Source organism: Triturus cristatus, chromosome 12, assembly GCF_964204655.1.
Source record: "Triturus cristatus chromosome 12, aTriCri1.1, whole genome shotgun sequence".
Lineage (NCBI taxonomy): Eukaryota > Metazoa > Chordata > Amphibia > Caudata > Salamandridae > Triturus > Triturus cristatus.
This window is the reverse complement of record NC_140595.1, coordinates 761,909,072-761,926,777: the sequence shown is the minus strand read 5'-3', so window position 1 is coordinate 761,926,777 and position 17,706 is coordinate 761,909,072. Positions and strand designations below refer to the sequence as shown.

General features: G+C 40.9%; 1 protein-coding gene across 1 annotated transcript in view; it reads left to right on the top strand.

Moving 5' to 3' along the window:
* LOC146782747 (extracellular calcium-sensing receptor-like) overlaps nucleotides 1-17,706 on the top strand; it is a 59,358-nt gene that overhangs the window by 21,005 nt on the left and 20,647 nt on the right. Inside the window, exon 2 of the mRNA XM_085637224.1 lies at nucleotides 2,509-3,330. Within this exon, the coding sequence (XP_085493350.1) occupies nucleotides 2,509-3,330 (822 nt within the window). The remainder of the gene's footprint in view (nucleotides 1-2,508; nucleotides 3,331-17,706) is intronic.

Below are 17,706 nucleotides of genomic sequence, written 5' to 3'. Positions count from 1 at the left end.
ATCAGAAAGATATATACACTAAATACATCAGGGTCCGTATTATGCATTGTGATTTAAAATGTGCGCCGGGCTCAAACAATTACAATGCGCCTGATAATGTTGTACGCGCTGCCCCCAGGGCGCCGTTGAACCCGTGCCGCCCTGGGCTCAGCACATTCATGTGAAAACACAGAGCAGCCGCTCCATGTTTTCACAGTGAAGGCGGCTCCCGTCTGCACTTTTAGAGTGGAACAGAGATCCCCTTACAGGTGGGTGCAGTCAGTGAGAGTCAGAGGGGATGTTTGGGGGGTCCATGGCCCCTTTACCCCCTGCAGAGGGTTGCTGTCGGGAGGCGCACTCACAAAAAATGTCCTCACTCATAGCGGAATCTCCCCAATGAGAATTCTTATTACAGAGATTCCTCCCTGAGTGTGGAGACTCCTGCAAGATTGGAGGTTTGCCACAACGAGTGTGGAGTCCCTTTGTGAATCAGGCTCCAAGTCCGCTCCAAGTGTGCGGGAACTTAAAAAATTGTCCTGCCTGTTGGGAGTGCATTTAGGATCTGTTTTCCTTCCCCAGTAATGAGAGCAGGGAAACAGATGGAAATATGGCTTCCACCTGGTGGTAACTGCATTAGTAGCTGTTCCCTGCAGGTGGGAGCAATTCTGGATCCTGTTGGATGCAGCTCCCAATGGCACTATGATAGGTGCCCTGGGTGGGCACGCACAATTTATCACGCAGTGCCCTGGGGAAGGGTTGCCCGGGGCCAAAGACGGCCTGGGGAGGGAGAGTGCATCCTCCCCATAAAAATTGCATCGGGCCTTGGTGGAGGTGGTCCCAAGAAGGCAAAATTGGCAATGGGGGGGAAACTGCATGTCTGCCTCCCTAAACAAGCATGCCTGGGGCCCCAGAGATGGGATCCTTGATATGAGGTGGGTGCCGAACGTCCCTTCTTCCAAAGAAGCACACTGGGCCCCCTAGGCTGAAGTTGGGCTGAAGTAGGCCAAGGGAGGGGGCCACATATCCCTGTCCCCCTGTAAGATGCACTTGGCACTGGGGAAAGGAGTCCTTGGGCCATGGTTTGCCCGGGAAGGGGTCTGTGTGACCCCTCCCCCTGAAATGTACCCCAGGCCCATGGGGATCCGGTCCTCAGGGCAAAAATAAGCTCCAAGTGCCCCTATCCTCATAAGATTTGTGTTGGGGTCCGGAGGATGGGGTCCTGGGGGTCAAACTCAACCCGGGGTGGGACGCCACCAACACCCCCTCCCATGTATTTTAAAGAGTAGCCCTAGGGGATAGGGATCCTAGGACAAAGCAAGGCTTGGGGGGCCACGCAGCCCCCCTCCCCTTCATTTAAGTAAGTGGCCTCAGGGGATGGGTCCCCAGGGTCAGGCCCTATGCCAAACCTCCCACTGCACACGGCCAAAGGCCGTACGCCGTGTAAGGTTGGCTGTATCAGGGGTGTTGTTGCACAGCCTGACTGAGGGCCAGGCCCTGGCAGACAACCACCAGCCATGCACGATGGGGCGGAGGTTAAATTACATATGATAATTAAGGGCTATTTTACTTTAAAGAAAATGTGGAAATTCAGAGAAACAAAACAATGTTATAGTTAAGTGATTTTGTCAGTGATTACATTACCATTTTGAGCTAAAAAACACAGAAATTCACCAGATAAGGTTAGCAGTGCTAACTACAACTTGCACCCACGCCATGCAGTATTTATGACCTCACATATAACATCACACATGACATGTTCCATGACATCATATGATATATATATATATATATATATATATATATATATATATATATATATATAGGCAAGTTAGATATGTTAATATAGAGTTAAGAATAGTAAATCTATCCTTATCTATACTCACTTACTTCCTTGATCAATGATATTTTGATAGCATGATTTGTCTGTCACCGATATTTTGACTTATAGTACATCAAGCCCCACCCTGGTTCTTGTATAATGCCCCCTCTTGATTGGTGCTGCAGAGATTGATTCTGAAAGCAGCTTGAGTACCAAATGCTGACTCTGAAAGATAAATACTTATATGAAAGTTAGAGAATGGCTGAACGAGAGCGTCCAATGAAAAGGCATTTCTCCTTCAAAGCCAGTAAACCTAACAAGAGACTGGATATGTGAAGCCTCTCTCTTGTTCAAGCGTTTTCTGTTTGATGCTCTCAATTATTTTGCAGCCTGTAATTCCAGTAGAAGACAACTGTTTGATTTAATTTACCTTTTTGATATAAAATGTGTTCAATGTTAAATGTTTTACTACGTTTTTGCTGATTTAATATTTTTATAATTCACCTAAGTGTATTCCAAATGAAGGCACCCCAGTAAAACTGCAACCTTAGTCTACTGAGAAAAAGAAGGTGACAGCCAGGCAAGGTTAAGCAAATTTTACCTAGTGGTTGGGGATCTGGGATCCAGGTGTCACTGGTCAGAGTGACCATTTGTGGAAATGTCCTTTTGAAACTCCAATGTGTTAACATTTATTTTCTATTTTTTAAAAGATCAGTTATTTTTCAACAAGCCCACTCTTAAGTGACCGGAACCAATTTCCTTCCTTTTTCCGCACCATTCCCAGTGATGACGTCCAGTCCCATGGGCTGGCTCAATTAGTGATTCACTTCGGATGGACATGGGTTGGAATTTTGGCTGCAGATGATGACTATGGGCAACTGGGGAGTCAATTGGTAAAGCAAGAACTAATCACAATTGGTGTTTGTGTGGCCTTCAGTGAGAACATCCACCTAACCAAAGCTGAAGATAATGCTTTTCATATTGTCCAAGTTATCAAAACGTCAGAAGCCATGGCCATTGTCATATTCTCATCCGATGTTTATCTGACTCCTCTCCTTGATGAGGTTGTGAGACAGAATGTGACAGGCAAGATATGGATTGCCAGTGAAGCATGGTCAACAAATTCTCTTCTCTCCAGCAAGAAATATTCAGAAATACTTTCTGGCACAATCGGATTTGCAATACACAGTTCGGAGATGATAGATTTTGAAGGGTATTTCACCAGCATTCACCCTACAACATCTCAAGGAGATATCTTTGTGAAAAGGTTCTGGGAAGAAGCCTTTAGCTGTCAATGGTTGGACCAGATACATTTCTTGTTACGGGACAACAAGACCAAAATATGTACAGGGACTGAGAAACTAGTTAATCTTCCAATTAACACAATGATGGACTTTAGAATTACCTACAATATCTACAAAGCGGTTCATGCAACAGCTCTTGCTTTAGACAATCTGAGGATATGCATTCAAGATGGGGCACATTCCATTCAAAAAACCTGTGCAAATGTCTCAGATTTCCATCCATGGCAGGTAAGCATTCCTTCCAAGTATTTATATTTCAAACATCCTGGGAATGTAAGACAATAGAAAAACATGCCCTCATCAGGGACGGCATCCACATCAAGGTCATCAAACAGCTACATCACTGCTCCACACATGTTCAGCAACAACCATCGCCACTGTGGAAGTGCACATGACAATAGAGAAGACAAGAGGTGCACCACAGATAATTGGAAGATAAGGGAGTCCTTTGTCATTGATGAATTTTCTTCAAAGGTCATACCTTATAAACATTTTATTTTTCAAATTATATAATAATTTCAAAAGACATGAGCAAACAGTTTGTATGACTTTACAAAACAGACCAGCCGACGCGTTTCGTCCTGAAACAGGACTTCTTCAGGGTTGTCAAACAATAAACAGAAAAATATATACATATAAATAACATACATGTAAAAAACATATACATATTATAAAAATATTTATACACAAATATAAACACCATAAAAGCAATGACAAGACAAGACGAGATGGCAGGAATTCAAACAGAAACATCAGCAAAAAGACAAGATCAGAAACAGTAAGCAGAGTGACCAGATCAAGGAAACCAGAGAATTAATGAATCCAGAAAACAAGGCGGGTAGTGCAGATAAGGAACTTATGATTGTCAATCTGTCAACCAGGACTTTATCCAATGATGAAATTTCTGTTTTATCTGTTTTGAGTTTGTTAGTTCAAAAACAAAGGCATATCTCTCTGGTCTGGCCCTGCAAATGTGGTAGTAATTTGATTACACTGTAATGCGATACATTGTTTGGAATGCCTAAAGTTAATTCTCTAGGTGGAAACAAAATGACTATCAGGTTTAAATATACCTCATAATTGAAATCAGTGTATCTAACCACTAGGAAACAATGTTGTCTTGTCTTGTCATTGCTTTTATGGTGTTTATATTTGTGTATAAGTATTTTTATAATATGTATATGTTTTTTACATGTATGTTATTTATATGTATATATTTTTCTGTTTATTGTTTGACAGCCCTGAAGAAGTCCTGTTTCAGGACGAAACGCGTCGGCTGGTCTGTTTTGTAAAGTCATACAAACTGTTTGCTCATGTCTTTTGAAATTATTATATAATTTGAAAAATAAAATGTTTATAAGGTATGACCTTTGAAGAAAATTCATCAATGACAAAGGACTCCCTTATCTTCCAATTATCTGTGGTGCACCTCTTGTTTTTTGTAATACACTTGGATTCCTAAGGGAATAGGCATTTCAACAGTGGGTGCCACTGAGTGTGCACACGTTTCTCCCTCTTATACAGGGTCATTACAGATAGAGTCATAGAAGGTTAGGTGCTGGTCAAGTGAAGGTTCCACTGTTAGCTCTTGTTTCTCAAGACAATAGAGAAGGTTAGAATATGCTGTGAGCAGAAGTGCAACAACCAACTGCATAGTAAAAATAATGTTGGCAAAGTTTGATTTAACCAATGTTCCCACCTTGAGATGCTTAAAAATATAGCCCTAGATGAAAAGTAGGTTTTGCAAGGGAATAATTTCAGCAAATTGCAATTAGGTAATCGCTATTCCTAATGTATGAAATTCCAAGAGTTTTATTTACCTCTTGCTAGGGAGTCACAAATCAACCTACCTCATTAATATTAAAGCGATAGGTCAAAATTACCGACTCCCTAGGAATTGCTAAAATGCACAGGGATGGTGGCCTGCTAGGCGCAGCAGACCACCATGTCCGTGACTGCCTTTAAATAAATAAATCATTTTTTTTAAAAAATGTAGCGTTTCCTTAAAAGAAAACGGGTTGCATTTAAAAAATAAAAATAAAAAGTTTTCTTTTTATTTTTTAAGAGCAGGCAGTGGTCCATGGGACCAGTGCCTGCTCTCAAAAAACTTTTTTGCCACCCTTCTCATTTGTGAATGGGTTACCACCAACTTGAAGTTGGTGGTAAAGTACAAATGTTTTGCGATCGCATTCACGGTCACAAATCATTCATACATACGCTGCGATTCAGTATTTGGAGGGGAAACTCTAAATACTTTCCTTTGAAATACTGAATAACAAACCCATTTTGCAATTCGGTGACAGGTAAACGAATTGCAAAATAGGGTTTGATACATGAGAAAAGCCTGTTTTGTATTTGCAAATGGACCGTTTCTGTGAATTGGCCTGTTTGCGAAATTGCTTGAAACATGTGGCCCAAAGGCTTGATGAAAGAGCATCCTGTTCTAGGCTCCTCCTTTTAGAGCTATACAAAAACAGGGAAAAGAGAGAGAGAACAGGAAAGATAGAGAGAGCTATTACAGCATCTTACAGTATCCAATGAACTATGCTGTAGGTTGCAGGGAAGTCAGTGGTGGGTTCTCTGTGATCGGATTCCAGTGTATTTCTTGCTTGATCCTCTGCCCACCATTTAGTAATGAGTTCCGTGCGAGTCGGGCAGGTAAGAGTAGCCAGCCAGAGCCAGTCAGGGAAACAACCTTGAAATGGCTCATGACTCAGGGGGAGACACCACTGCATACTGTGAGTGACCCAAGACGCACATTAGTCTACCACCTCCTGGTTCTCTAAGGAAGTCACGTCTATCAGTGGCACCAGAAAATAAAAAAATCCAGGCTACTATTAGGGGCATGTTTAGGCAGGAGGGGCCCCATGAAAGCAACCACAAACAGCAAGATTGCACAATGGGAAGCTGGCTAAAATGTTAGTGGTGGACCTCATCCGTGTTTCTTTTGTGGAAGGAGTGGGATTTTTAGCATATGTGGCAGACATCTGTCCAAAATGGAATGTTCCCAGCCTCACGAATTTAGGGAGTCTGTTAGTACAGGTGTTTCAACTCCAAATGCTGTATTTGAAAGCCATTACCTTGGGCAAAGGCCGATTATATGTCTTCTTTGCGGACCTAATCTCGGTCTTTGATTTAGTCCCTCGAAAGATACATTGGAAAGCCCTTGCTGATATGGGGGTCCCGGTCTTCTCACTTGACATTTTAGTTAGGCTACACATGGATAATTATGCGCAACTGAGATGTGGTAGTGTAGGCGAACTGACAGAACCCTTCCCAGTGAAAAGAGGCGTAAGACAGGGATGCGTCCTAGGGCAAAGCCTAAGTTAGAAGGAATCTCACTTGAGCTCATAAGCACTTTTGATTATTTGGGTATGACTATAACTGATCACCTGGTGTGGCATACACATCTCTTGCACCGTATGCTTGAACTGGAACAAGTAGCAGTAGGAATTATCAACATCCCAGTTCCCACCACTCTGCCCTGATTTAGAAATTTACAACTCTCAAGCACTAGAGACAGTGTGCTATGGAGCAGAATTATGGGGACACCTTAGAGTGAACTTTCTCACAGCAGCAGAAAAACGCTTTAAGCGACAGCTGATGGGCTCCCTGTAAGTACCCCCAGCTTCCACTCACGTTGGATTTTGGGTTGCGACCACTCTCCGGTAGAGTGGGGTTAAGTCCCCTACTGTATTCGAGGAGAATATTGCACACCCCAGAGCTCACCTCCTATCACAGGGGTTTCGAGGAAATCTTGACTAAACCTAGCTCTTTAGGTATTCCATGGATAAGATATATCAAGGTTTCCCTATTGGAGGAAGGGCTTGCAAGTTTGTGAAGCTCCCCTAGTTTATCAGGGGCACCTTCCAGGTTACTGCCTAAACCTGCGTTTTGGCGTAATAACTTTATATTATTATAATTTTATGCTTCCTGCTGCTTTGCGGTGGGCGGATCACGCTGCTCTCGGAGCAGGGCACAGGAGGAGTGGTTTGCCCACGCCTAAGTGCGCAATGTCTGTTTGGTCTGCTGTTTGGTCTGCCCTCTCAGGCCACTCAAACCAGTCATGCACACTTTCCTCATTCTCCATGCAGGCAGCATTACAGCCTGCATGGAGAACAAGCCCAGGCTCTTATTCCCTGGTTGAGCGTCAACCAGGAAGCTCAAAACCAATCACAATGCTGCATTGCAGCGTTGTGATGGTCAGCGTTGTGATGGTCATGGGAGCCTGGGTGATTACCAATCACAATGCTGCATTGTAGCATTGTGATTGGTCAGACGGGCCTGGCTGTGCTTCTCTCCAAGACGGAGCAGAGAAGGAGCAGACACAGTACCCGGCACAACCGTAAATTTATTTTATTTTTTTATGTGTTTTTTTAAAATATGTTATGACTCCCCTCTCTGCACACAACCAGTAACCTGCCCGCCACGCCGCCCATGAGCCAGGCCATCCGCTGCTGTGCAACCGCCATTGGCTAGGCGACTGTATTTGCAGTTACGGCATGGAACTCTGCCTTTTGCTTCATTTATAGCTAATTGGGTCACTCTAAATTGACTCCTGGTTCTCAGTGCATGGTGCACTTAAAGAAACTTGAACACGTCCTGTTTTTCTGTCCTTTATATATTAACTGCAGGCAAATATGGATCATTCAACTGTGTCGAAGTTTTGGAGTCAGAGAACTTAAAGAGGCCACTTGGAGGCTTAAATATGATGACAATTATCTAATTGGGTTTGGTATAAGTAGATTCCTGTTGGGAATGTGGCAATTAAGAAAAATGGCGCGGACGGGCTTGGTAGTAAAGGGAATATAAGTTACTGTATACAGCCTATGCATTGATCTTGCACCAAATTGTGGTGTACTGTATGATATATTGTGAGCACCTCCTATCTCCTTATGACTAGTAATGTAGTGCCCCTCATGGAAGTTTCCCTGTGAGGAACATCTAGGAATTATTAACTATGCATAGGACACTTTATGATGTGATGTGAACTAAACTGCATATTTATTGCCTTATATATGAAGTGCTCTAAACTGAATATGCTCTTTTCTGCCAAAAGATGCAATATGATTAGATCAGTTTATAATGAACCTTGATTACATAAAGGCGATTTTAAGCAATTGAGAGATTGCACTATATGCTTTACAGTTTAGGGGGACATGTATTATGATTACTCTTTTATAGAAGTTGGTTTTATGTTTTTCATGCCATACCATTGTTTTACCTTGCTTTTATAACTTTGTGTTGCAATAAATCCTATTTGATCATGTTATTACCATATTTAATGGTGCAAAATCATATACTACTGTGCGGTAGAGTCTGCTCACCGTGTCGTGAAACCTAAAGTGGTAAAAACTGTTCCACGTTGCAAAAGAATAGCAATTCTCTTAATTAAATGCCAAGAGAATATGGATTTTATTAAAGAGGAGGCTAACATTATACATTATTCCTCTGAAGTATTACATCACAAGCAAAATTGTTCTAGAACAGAATACAGCTAGACCCTAATAGGCATGCCCACAGTACAATCTGACTCTTTGAAATGCGGTCCAAAATTCATCATCATATATTACAAAAAGTCCAAAAATGATATGGCACAACAGGAAATTAAGGGACTTCTCAAACAACAAAGAACTTGCGTTGCAGATCCAAGGAAAGAAGGCACTCACTTTGTAGAGGTTTCCAGGTGATGGAGGAGACACAAACTACTGGGAATTATCTGAAATTGAATAGGAATATTAGAATATTCTCTATAGGTGCAAGACATTCTAAATAAATAGCACATAAATAAATACAATGTATATACACATCTTGAATTATTAAAAATGTATTAACCTCCTTTAGTTTTGTATTGTTTGGTTTTCTTTTTCTTTTTTTTTCTTTGTATGTATGTCATTATCCAAACCCTTCAACCACCTCCAGGGATAGGAGGGTGGGATAATATTAACTTCTGTGTCTTTAATGAAATCCAGATTCTCTTGGCATTAACTAGGAGAATTGCTAATTCATTACAAGACCGGAGGCTACCATTTGCATGTTTGTAGTCCAGTAAACCCACATCCTACATGGTAGAAGCAAGGGAATATCGTAAGCCAATTCCAAGGTCATTGAGAACCAAGCCTGGACGGCCAAAAGGGAGTTACCAGTACTAGAGAGCATTGTTCCTTTCTAACCTTCTATTGAACTCTCTGGATAATTGCAAAAAGGGGAAAGGCATCAGCTCGGGTTTGGCTCCAGGATTGCAGGAAAGCATTGATAGCCTGAGCACCCGGGTCTGGCATCCAGCTGAAGTACTTCTTCAGTTGAAATGTCAATCTGCTTGCAAAGAGATCTATCTCCAAAGGACCCCATAAGTGACAGAGACTTCTGAAGCGGCTCGCGTTCAGCTTCCAGTCACTGTAGTCTTTCAAGAAACTTGAGTTCCAATCTGCAGCAATATTGTTTTTCCCCCATAAGTACTATGCTCTCAAGCTGATCTTGAGTTCTAGATAGTACATCCAAATTCTTTCTGCCAAATCTGACAAGACTGAGGTTTTTGTGCCCCCCAACTGATTTATGTACGCCCCTACAGACACATTGTCCATTTTTAACATGACAGCTCTGCCCTGCAGATAGTGTTTGAAGCTCATTAGAGAATAGAGACCTGCTGCCATTCTAGATAATGTATGTGGTGGGACTTCTCAATTTTTAAGGCCATAAAACTCCTGTGTTCTGGTTGCCCAAGTGTGCGCCCCAGCCATGAAGGCTGACATCCGATTCTAGTATTTATTCTGGGGAACTCCCAGAGATTGCCCTGTGATTCCAGCCATCTGTGTTCTCCAACCACCTGTCGAATTCTAATCTGGCATCTTGATCTACGATCACCCTGTTCCCATACCATGATCCTTCTCTTGGAGCTCTCACTTTCACCCTCTGTAGAGCTTGATAATGTAATGACCCCAGATATATGGCTTGAATAGAAGAGGAAAGGAGGCCTAGGAACCTGGCTAGCTCTCTTAAGGTTATGGAGTCCTGTCCCCACACAAATCTTATCTCCTTTCGGATCTTAGTAATTTTCTTCTCCGGCAACAGAATAAGGGTCTTTATTGTGTCTATCGTAAAACCCCAAAATTCTAGGGACCTAGAAGGAACCAAAATGGACTTCTCCTCATTTATTATGAAACCCAAACTCTCCAGAAGATCTACTACCAATTCCAGATCCTTTCAAAATCTGAGAATGATATTGGGACATTATGAGGATATCATCTAGATAAACAATTAGCAGTATCCCTCTCTCAGAAAGGATGCAGCCACTCTCATTACCTTGGTGAAACACCAAGGAGCCAAGGATAGGCCGAATGGAAGTGCCTGAAACTGAAAAGGAACTGGAGGTAACCTTCAGATTCCATGGCCATGGAAATGGTGAAGTAGGAATCCTTCAGGTCCAACTTCATAAGCCAGTCTTTTTCTACTAGAATGTCTCTTAAGAGATGGATTCCATCCATCTTGAAATGTCTGTAGACTAGAAATCTGTTCAGGTCCCTAAGATTTATAACTGATCTCCACCCTTTGTCTTTTTTCTCCACAAGGAAGAGTGTACTTACAAAAACTTGGCATTCTCAAGGAACCTCTATGATTGCACCTTTTTGTATCATAGAGATCACCTCTTCTTCTACCACCTTTTATTTTTTTAAGGTAAGTTTCAATACTCTTGGGAGAGAGGATTGGACCGAGACCTCTGCAAAATGTATTTTGAAGCCCTGAATGGTTTCCAGGACCCAATGGTCTTGTGTAATTCATTTCCAGGCATGGGAAAAGAACTTGAGTCAAACCCCACTTTTACTGGGGAAAACTAAATATGTGAAGTGTTCATACTCACTCTAAAAATTGGATCCTTGTCCACGGGATCTGAAGCCTCTGGTACGAGTGGCTCTTCCTCGTTAGGGCTAGAAGGACTGTGAGGTACCTGGCTGGAAACCTCTACCTAAACCTCTTGATCTGAAGTTGGGCCTTTGAGTACCTCGGCCGGTAGAAAAGCCCCTTCTTCCAGCCTGACCAAAACACTTGGGTTAAAAAACCTTCTCATATTTGTCTGTGCTCTGTCCAAGGCCCTGAACGTAGCCACATATTTTCCTATTGTTTTAATCATATCCTCTCTGAACAGGAGTCCTTTGGGGTTTTCGGTGTGTTCTTTCTCTGCCATGTCTCCTAATTTTGGGTTGATCTTGCCTAGGACAACCCTATGCCGTTTGGCCTTCAGCCCTCCATTGGCATTTCCTAGAGGGGTCAAGGCTCTCTGGCTCCAGCCCCTAAGTAGATTATTAATTAATGGGGTCCCATTAATATGAGCCTCCTCTGCCATGCCAATTATTTTTGCTAGTGGGCCTAGGATGCCGAGAAGGTGATCTCGGCAGGCCTTAAAGGATCTTTTTATGCCTTTTCTGGGGTCTTTCCCCAGCTTGAATAAAAAGGTGACAAGTTCAGGATCCAAGTACTGTGATAGGTAAACTTTCTCTTGGATCACTGGTCTGAAGCACTTGGTCCTCAAGATGTTACGTGCCTCTGTTTCTATGAATTTTTATCCACCTTCTAGTAATTTCCACACATGATCTTAAAGCCAACATTCGGCACTTCTTGAGTGCCTGATTTTATGTGGGGAAAACATCTCCTGACCAAGGGGATTGATTATTATCCCCGTACGCAAGGATCTCCAGCCTTTTCTATACTAAGTGCTAATCGTGTTCAATTAAATAAATTGAGAGCTACAAACATATTAGTGCTGTATATAATCTCACTTTCGTTATATGTGTATTAATTGAACCAAGCAAAAGTTTTCTAATTTAGTAAGCTGGCCTGCTCACAGGTTAACTACTCAGAGGTAGCTGGAGAGCTATAGTAGCTCATGAGCTACTGGTTGGAGAACCTGCCTTACAGGATGATGGACATTCCTCCTCTGTAAAGAAGCCTTCAATGTCCATATTATCCTGAACCAGGTCAAGAATGTATTCATCAAGTAATTATTTTCTCGGATGCCCTTTATCTTACATGGCAGTATCCTGTGCTGTACTCTGAGCACTCAAGATATGTGTGCCGCTTCGGACATCTTTATAAGTTGTGCTGCGTACAACACCCAAGACTTTTGAGGTGCTTTGTCCTCCTGATCGGTTTAAGGTGCTTAGAATTCCATTATGCATTGAGGTGCTTAGACCTCCTGTATCAATTGAGGTGCTTGGACATCCCAGCATGAATTGAGGTACTTAGACCTCCCAACATGCTCATTGAAGCTGTTCCTTAAATGTTATTAACTTTTTAAAGTCTTTTGCCCCCTTTCTGACCGCAATCAGGCTCTCCTCCTAAGGCGGTTTCCTATTCACAATCCTCATCAAAAATTAAGGACTTGTTATGAGACATGACTTTTGCAAGGCTTCTCGCACACTGGTGCACATCTCGTGTTGTATAATTCTTTTAAGTAATTGTTCAATAATATTAAGATCAGGGGTGTCAGGGCCATCAGTTTTATCATCAGACATAATGTACTGGTTCTTTTAAGCTCAGCAGTAGCAAGATATATATATATAATTACACACACATATATACACACATACACCTATATATACACACACATATACACACACACACACACACGCATATATATATATATATACATATATATATATTCACTTAAAAAACCATAGGTTTCACACATGTTATAGTTAGCTGGACATTTCACTCGTAAAAAACCATTGAAATTCCCCCGTTTTAGTTAGTTCAGCTAACTATAACTCGCGCGCCCGCAATCCACTGCTTATGACGTCACATATTACATCACTCATGACATGGTCAGTGACATCACTCATGACATCACTGATGACATCTCAAATGACATCACTGATGATATCATCCAGTGAATATGTGTCTTTCTGGAAAAATTATTATTTTTTATATATGTTATCTAAAGGTTAGTGGAAGAATGAATTGGTAAATAAGTGTCTAAATTGATGGTTTTTTTGGTAAAATTAATTGTCTAACGATTTATTAACAGTATCTTAGTGAATACAAGTATTAGTGAGTAATGTTTAAATATTTAAATATCTGTATCATTGTCTCACTTTGTGTATAAGTGGCTGCATGGGTTGGTGAGTAGCTACATGAGTGTGTATATGGGAAATTAGTTCATTTTTAGAGTATCAGTATGAGTGTCTGTATGGTTCAGTGGGGGATGTTACTTAGCGTATAGATGCATGAATGAGTGAGTCACTGTTTGTATGTGTTTTGAAGACAGTATGTGAGCAGGACAGTATGGGTGGATGAGTGTGTATATGGGTGAGTAAGTGAGTAAATGACTGTCTCAATAGTGTCTTTATGAGTAAGTCCATATGTTTTAAACTAGTATATGTGAGTATTGATGTATATAAGTGAGGATATATGAGAGTGAGAGATTAGAAGAGTTCCTGTATAAATAAGTATGTGTTTCTATAAGTGATTGTTTAGGAGAGTAAGTATGTGTACATTTCTGTAGAAGTAAGTGTAGTGGTGTGTGTATAGCTGTATATGCTAGTAAATGGATGTTTATTTGCATGTGTGAGTATGTGTGTGAGTAACTCTATGTATGAGTGTAGGTGTGTAACAGAATGTATAGGTGCATGAGTAGATATGATGACTGAGTACATATATGAGTGACTATATAGAAGTGTTGATGAATGAGTGGATGCGTATGTAGATTTTGGAATTACTGAATAGGTTGTTCTAACTGGTATTGGTATCTCTATAGTTTTCAAAACTTTACTTTGTATTTTTCAATCTGTGTATCAAAGTTTATATTTTGATAAGAGGAGGTCTGCCACTCTTACACAAGGATGATGTCATCAGTGATGTCATCAGTGATGTCATCTGAGATGTCATCAGTGATGTCATGAGTGATGTCACTGACCATGTCATGAGTGATGTAATATGTGACGTCATCAGCAGTGGATTGCGGGCGCGCGAGTTATAGTTAGCTGAACTAACTTTAATGGGGGAATTTCAATGGTTTTTTATGAGTGAAATGTCCAGCTAACTATAACATGTGTGAAACCTATGGTTTTTTAAGTGAATTTGCAAGGTTTTTTAAATGCTAATTCCTAACTATAACATGTGTGTAACCTATGTTTTTTTTAGTGAATTTGTAAGGTTTTTTAAATGCGCGCACCGTGCGCGCACGGCGGCAAAAACTCAATATGGTGGCTGGGCTGTGCGCTCACCGTGCGCGCACGCCGCGATTTTTTGAGAAAAAATTAAAAAATGTTTTCACCCTTCGGGGTCCTTCAGGGACCCCCTGACAAAGGCTAGGGGGTCAGGAACTCTCTACCCTGCCCCCTTTTCATGTTCTCCACCTTTCTTTTTCACTGTCACACACAAAATGGTGTCTGACACTTCCTGATTTCAACCGATTCGAATGTTGACTGACATCTAACCACCAATCAGAACTACGCTCGCGCACGGCACTGTGCGCGCACGGTGCCGTGCGTGGTGCGCGCAAATAGATATTTACGTACATTTAACTGCAATTTTCTCAGGAACTACAGAACAGATTGACACCATATATGCAAAAGGCACATGCCTGACATGAGGACTACCTCTCTGCCAAATTTCAAGTAATTCTGTTCAGCCGTTCGGGCTGTACCTTCGACTAAAGGTCCTATGGGAAAATGCATGAGGAAAATGTGTTTTGGGACCCCCCTTTTTTCTCAGCCCCCACTTGACGAATCACCCCGAGACTTCAGGGTAGGAGCTGAGCGGAGCGCCCCATTAGTTTTGAAAATTTCACGAAGATAAGTCAACCGGCGCCAAAGTTAATCAAAATAGAATTTTCAGATTTCCTATGGGAACTCGGTCTTAACTATAACTATCCACTGGCAACCGCCAGTAGATAATATATGCATATATATATATGATGTGTGATCAAGGGCACAGGGTGCTCGAAACGCGTCGCAGAGGGAGTCAATAAATTACATCTACTGCCTTACCTGTTTGGGTCCGTCCTTCTCTGTTCGCCGTAAAAAGGAAGTACGAGGAGTTTTGGAGCATATATATATATATATATATATATATATATATATCAAATCCACCTTCCGTAGTACCGGCCGGTACTACCAAAAGACACGGACACATATATGCTGGTGCAGAAAATAGTGCTCAGTTTATTTCTCCACAAACATGATTTGGTTCAGACGCGTTTCGACCGACACAGCGGTCTTGATCACATGACTAGCTTGAACTGAACGTGACTATTTAAAGGTGCCGTGCACCCAATTACGTACTTTCCTATAGACATAAACAAAATACTAAAGCCCGGCTGTTGTTACAAATCTTGTAGGAATATACATGGACAAATCCCATCAACATGTATGCAAAACATATCCAGAATTATATTATACATTAAAATGTGTTATCTTATAGACTCATTCCAGTCCAGGTTGAAAATGCGATTGACAATTACTAAATGCCTAATGCTGTTCGTATCTTGCTATATTTATCATATAGCTAAGATACAAATAAAGTGCCTGCACTGCATTAAAATGCAAAATTGCATTAGGTAGAAATTACTCCCATACATGGGAAAACAATCCTCACTAACACTGTGCAAATAACGCAAATCATGTGCAAATCTAGCAAATTTTCAATATCTGTGCAAATACAGCAAAATGTGCAAATCTGCAATATAATGTGCAAAAATTGCAAAACATCAAATTGAAACTTCTAAACATCGTAGAAAAAGGGACTGGAATTACACATAAAAGTATCTGGATGGATGTAAATAATACTGAGCCACATTATGTCTTGCTATGGAAAACGTACTGGGTATCACACATAAACAGCTTAATAAAATAAAAGGTCAAACTCCAAAAATCGAATTTACATAAATATTAGCCAGGAGGAAGCTATGTTACTTAATCACCCACATCCTTATTAAAAATACATACTGTAATAGAAAAGAGTTTTTCAATGTATAAAGGTCACACATTCTTAAAATCCATGAAAAAGAGGACAACAAAAATATATGTGCATATCTGAGCTTATGTATGACGGAAAGAAAACCTAACTTGATTATCTAGCTATATCTCATAATATCTTTCTTTATATTCTGAATAACATATGTGTTCATAAAAAATGGTGTAAATCTTCCCCATTGTTCAAACCTCCTGGTATACGTGTACCCAACTCTAATATGTACTTGCATTCCAATTGCCTTAGAGCTTTTTCCCGGTTACCTCCTCTCTTGAGTTTAGGTACTGAGTCTATGATAAAATAGCTCAGGCAGCTCAGATTGTTATTGTGGCAAGCTTTAAAATGCCTCGCTACCGGGTAAGTTGGATCAAAGTTAACTATAGCTCTTATGTGCTGCAAGATTCTGTTATATGCTTGCAGTTTTGTACTCCCAACATATTTAAGTTCGCATGTGCATTGCAATACATATATCATATACATATATATAAATATCCAACGCTGGTACAGTTATGAAAGCAGCATACTGTGAACATAAATTCTTTGCAAAAGGTGATTTATTTACAGAGGTGGATCTGACACTCTCCGCGTTTCGGTGACGATCCCCTTGTTCACTCGTAAACAAGGGGATCGTCCTCGAAACACGTAGAGTGTCTGAGTCACCTCTGTAAATAAATCACCTTTTGCAAAGCATTGATGTCCACAGTAGGCTGCTTTCGTAACTGTACCAGCGTTGGATTGATGCTTTGGGACACGCCGTCCCACTGTGGAACGGCATCACAAGTGGCACGGAAAAGGCGAAGGCTTTTTTTGGCTGCGTGCTGCTTGCCTACCGGTTGGATATATATATATATATATATATATATATATATATATATATATATATATATATATATATATATATATATATATATCACAAACACGAATCCCGGAAGTGCGGAGCTTCAGTTACGGCGGTCCTGGATGGGCTCCGGTGGCCCCAAACATTCAAAACACAGCTTTTCGAAAGTCACGAAAAGAAATCCAGGACACCCAGGAATGCTGTTCACCAAGTATTTAATCCAGGCAAGTGATAGCCTTCACCAACGCGTTTCGCAGTAAGCTTGTTCACGGTGTGATTACAATACAAACACGTTCTCTTTACATATGCGCATTCAGTGGCATAGAAATGGGACTGATCAAAGATATGCTGTACAAAGTATGGGCGCCATTTTGTAATGGTTTAAAAATACCCATTTAGAAACGATCCACGTATATTAAATCTATATAAAAATTGAGACTTTACCATATCATTTCATCAAAACGGTCTTTGAATAAACAAAGTATAAATGCCCCAGTGGGCCAAAGTTAAATGCAAATGAATGTAAACGATTAGTTAAATACATCGTTTCAATAGCCCCAGTGGGCTATTATAATGCTTAAATCTTAAACATGACAAGGGGTTTGTGTACATAAATTCATTAAATCAGGAATCTAAACCGCGGTAAAAGGTAAGAAATCCAAAGTACACATTGAAAAGTTGCATTATAGCAGTCCACAAATTAAGCCCAAGTGGGCAAATCCCATTGCAAATCCTATGCTAAACTTTGAGAAGAAATGGTATGCAAAGTTTCATGCCGTTCCATCACGTACAGTCACCTC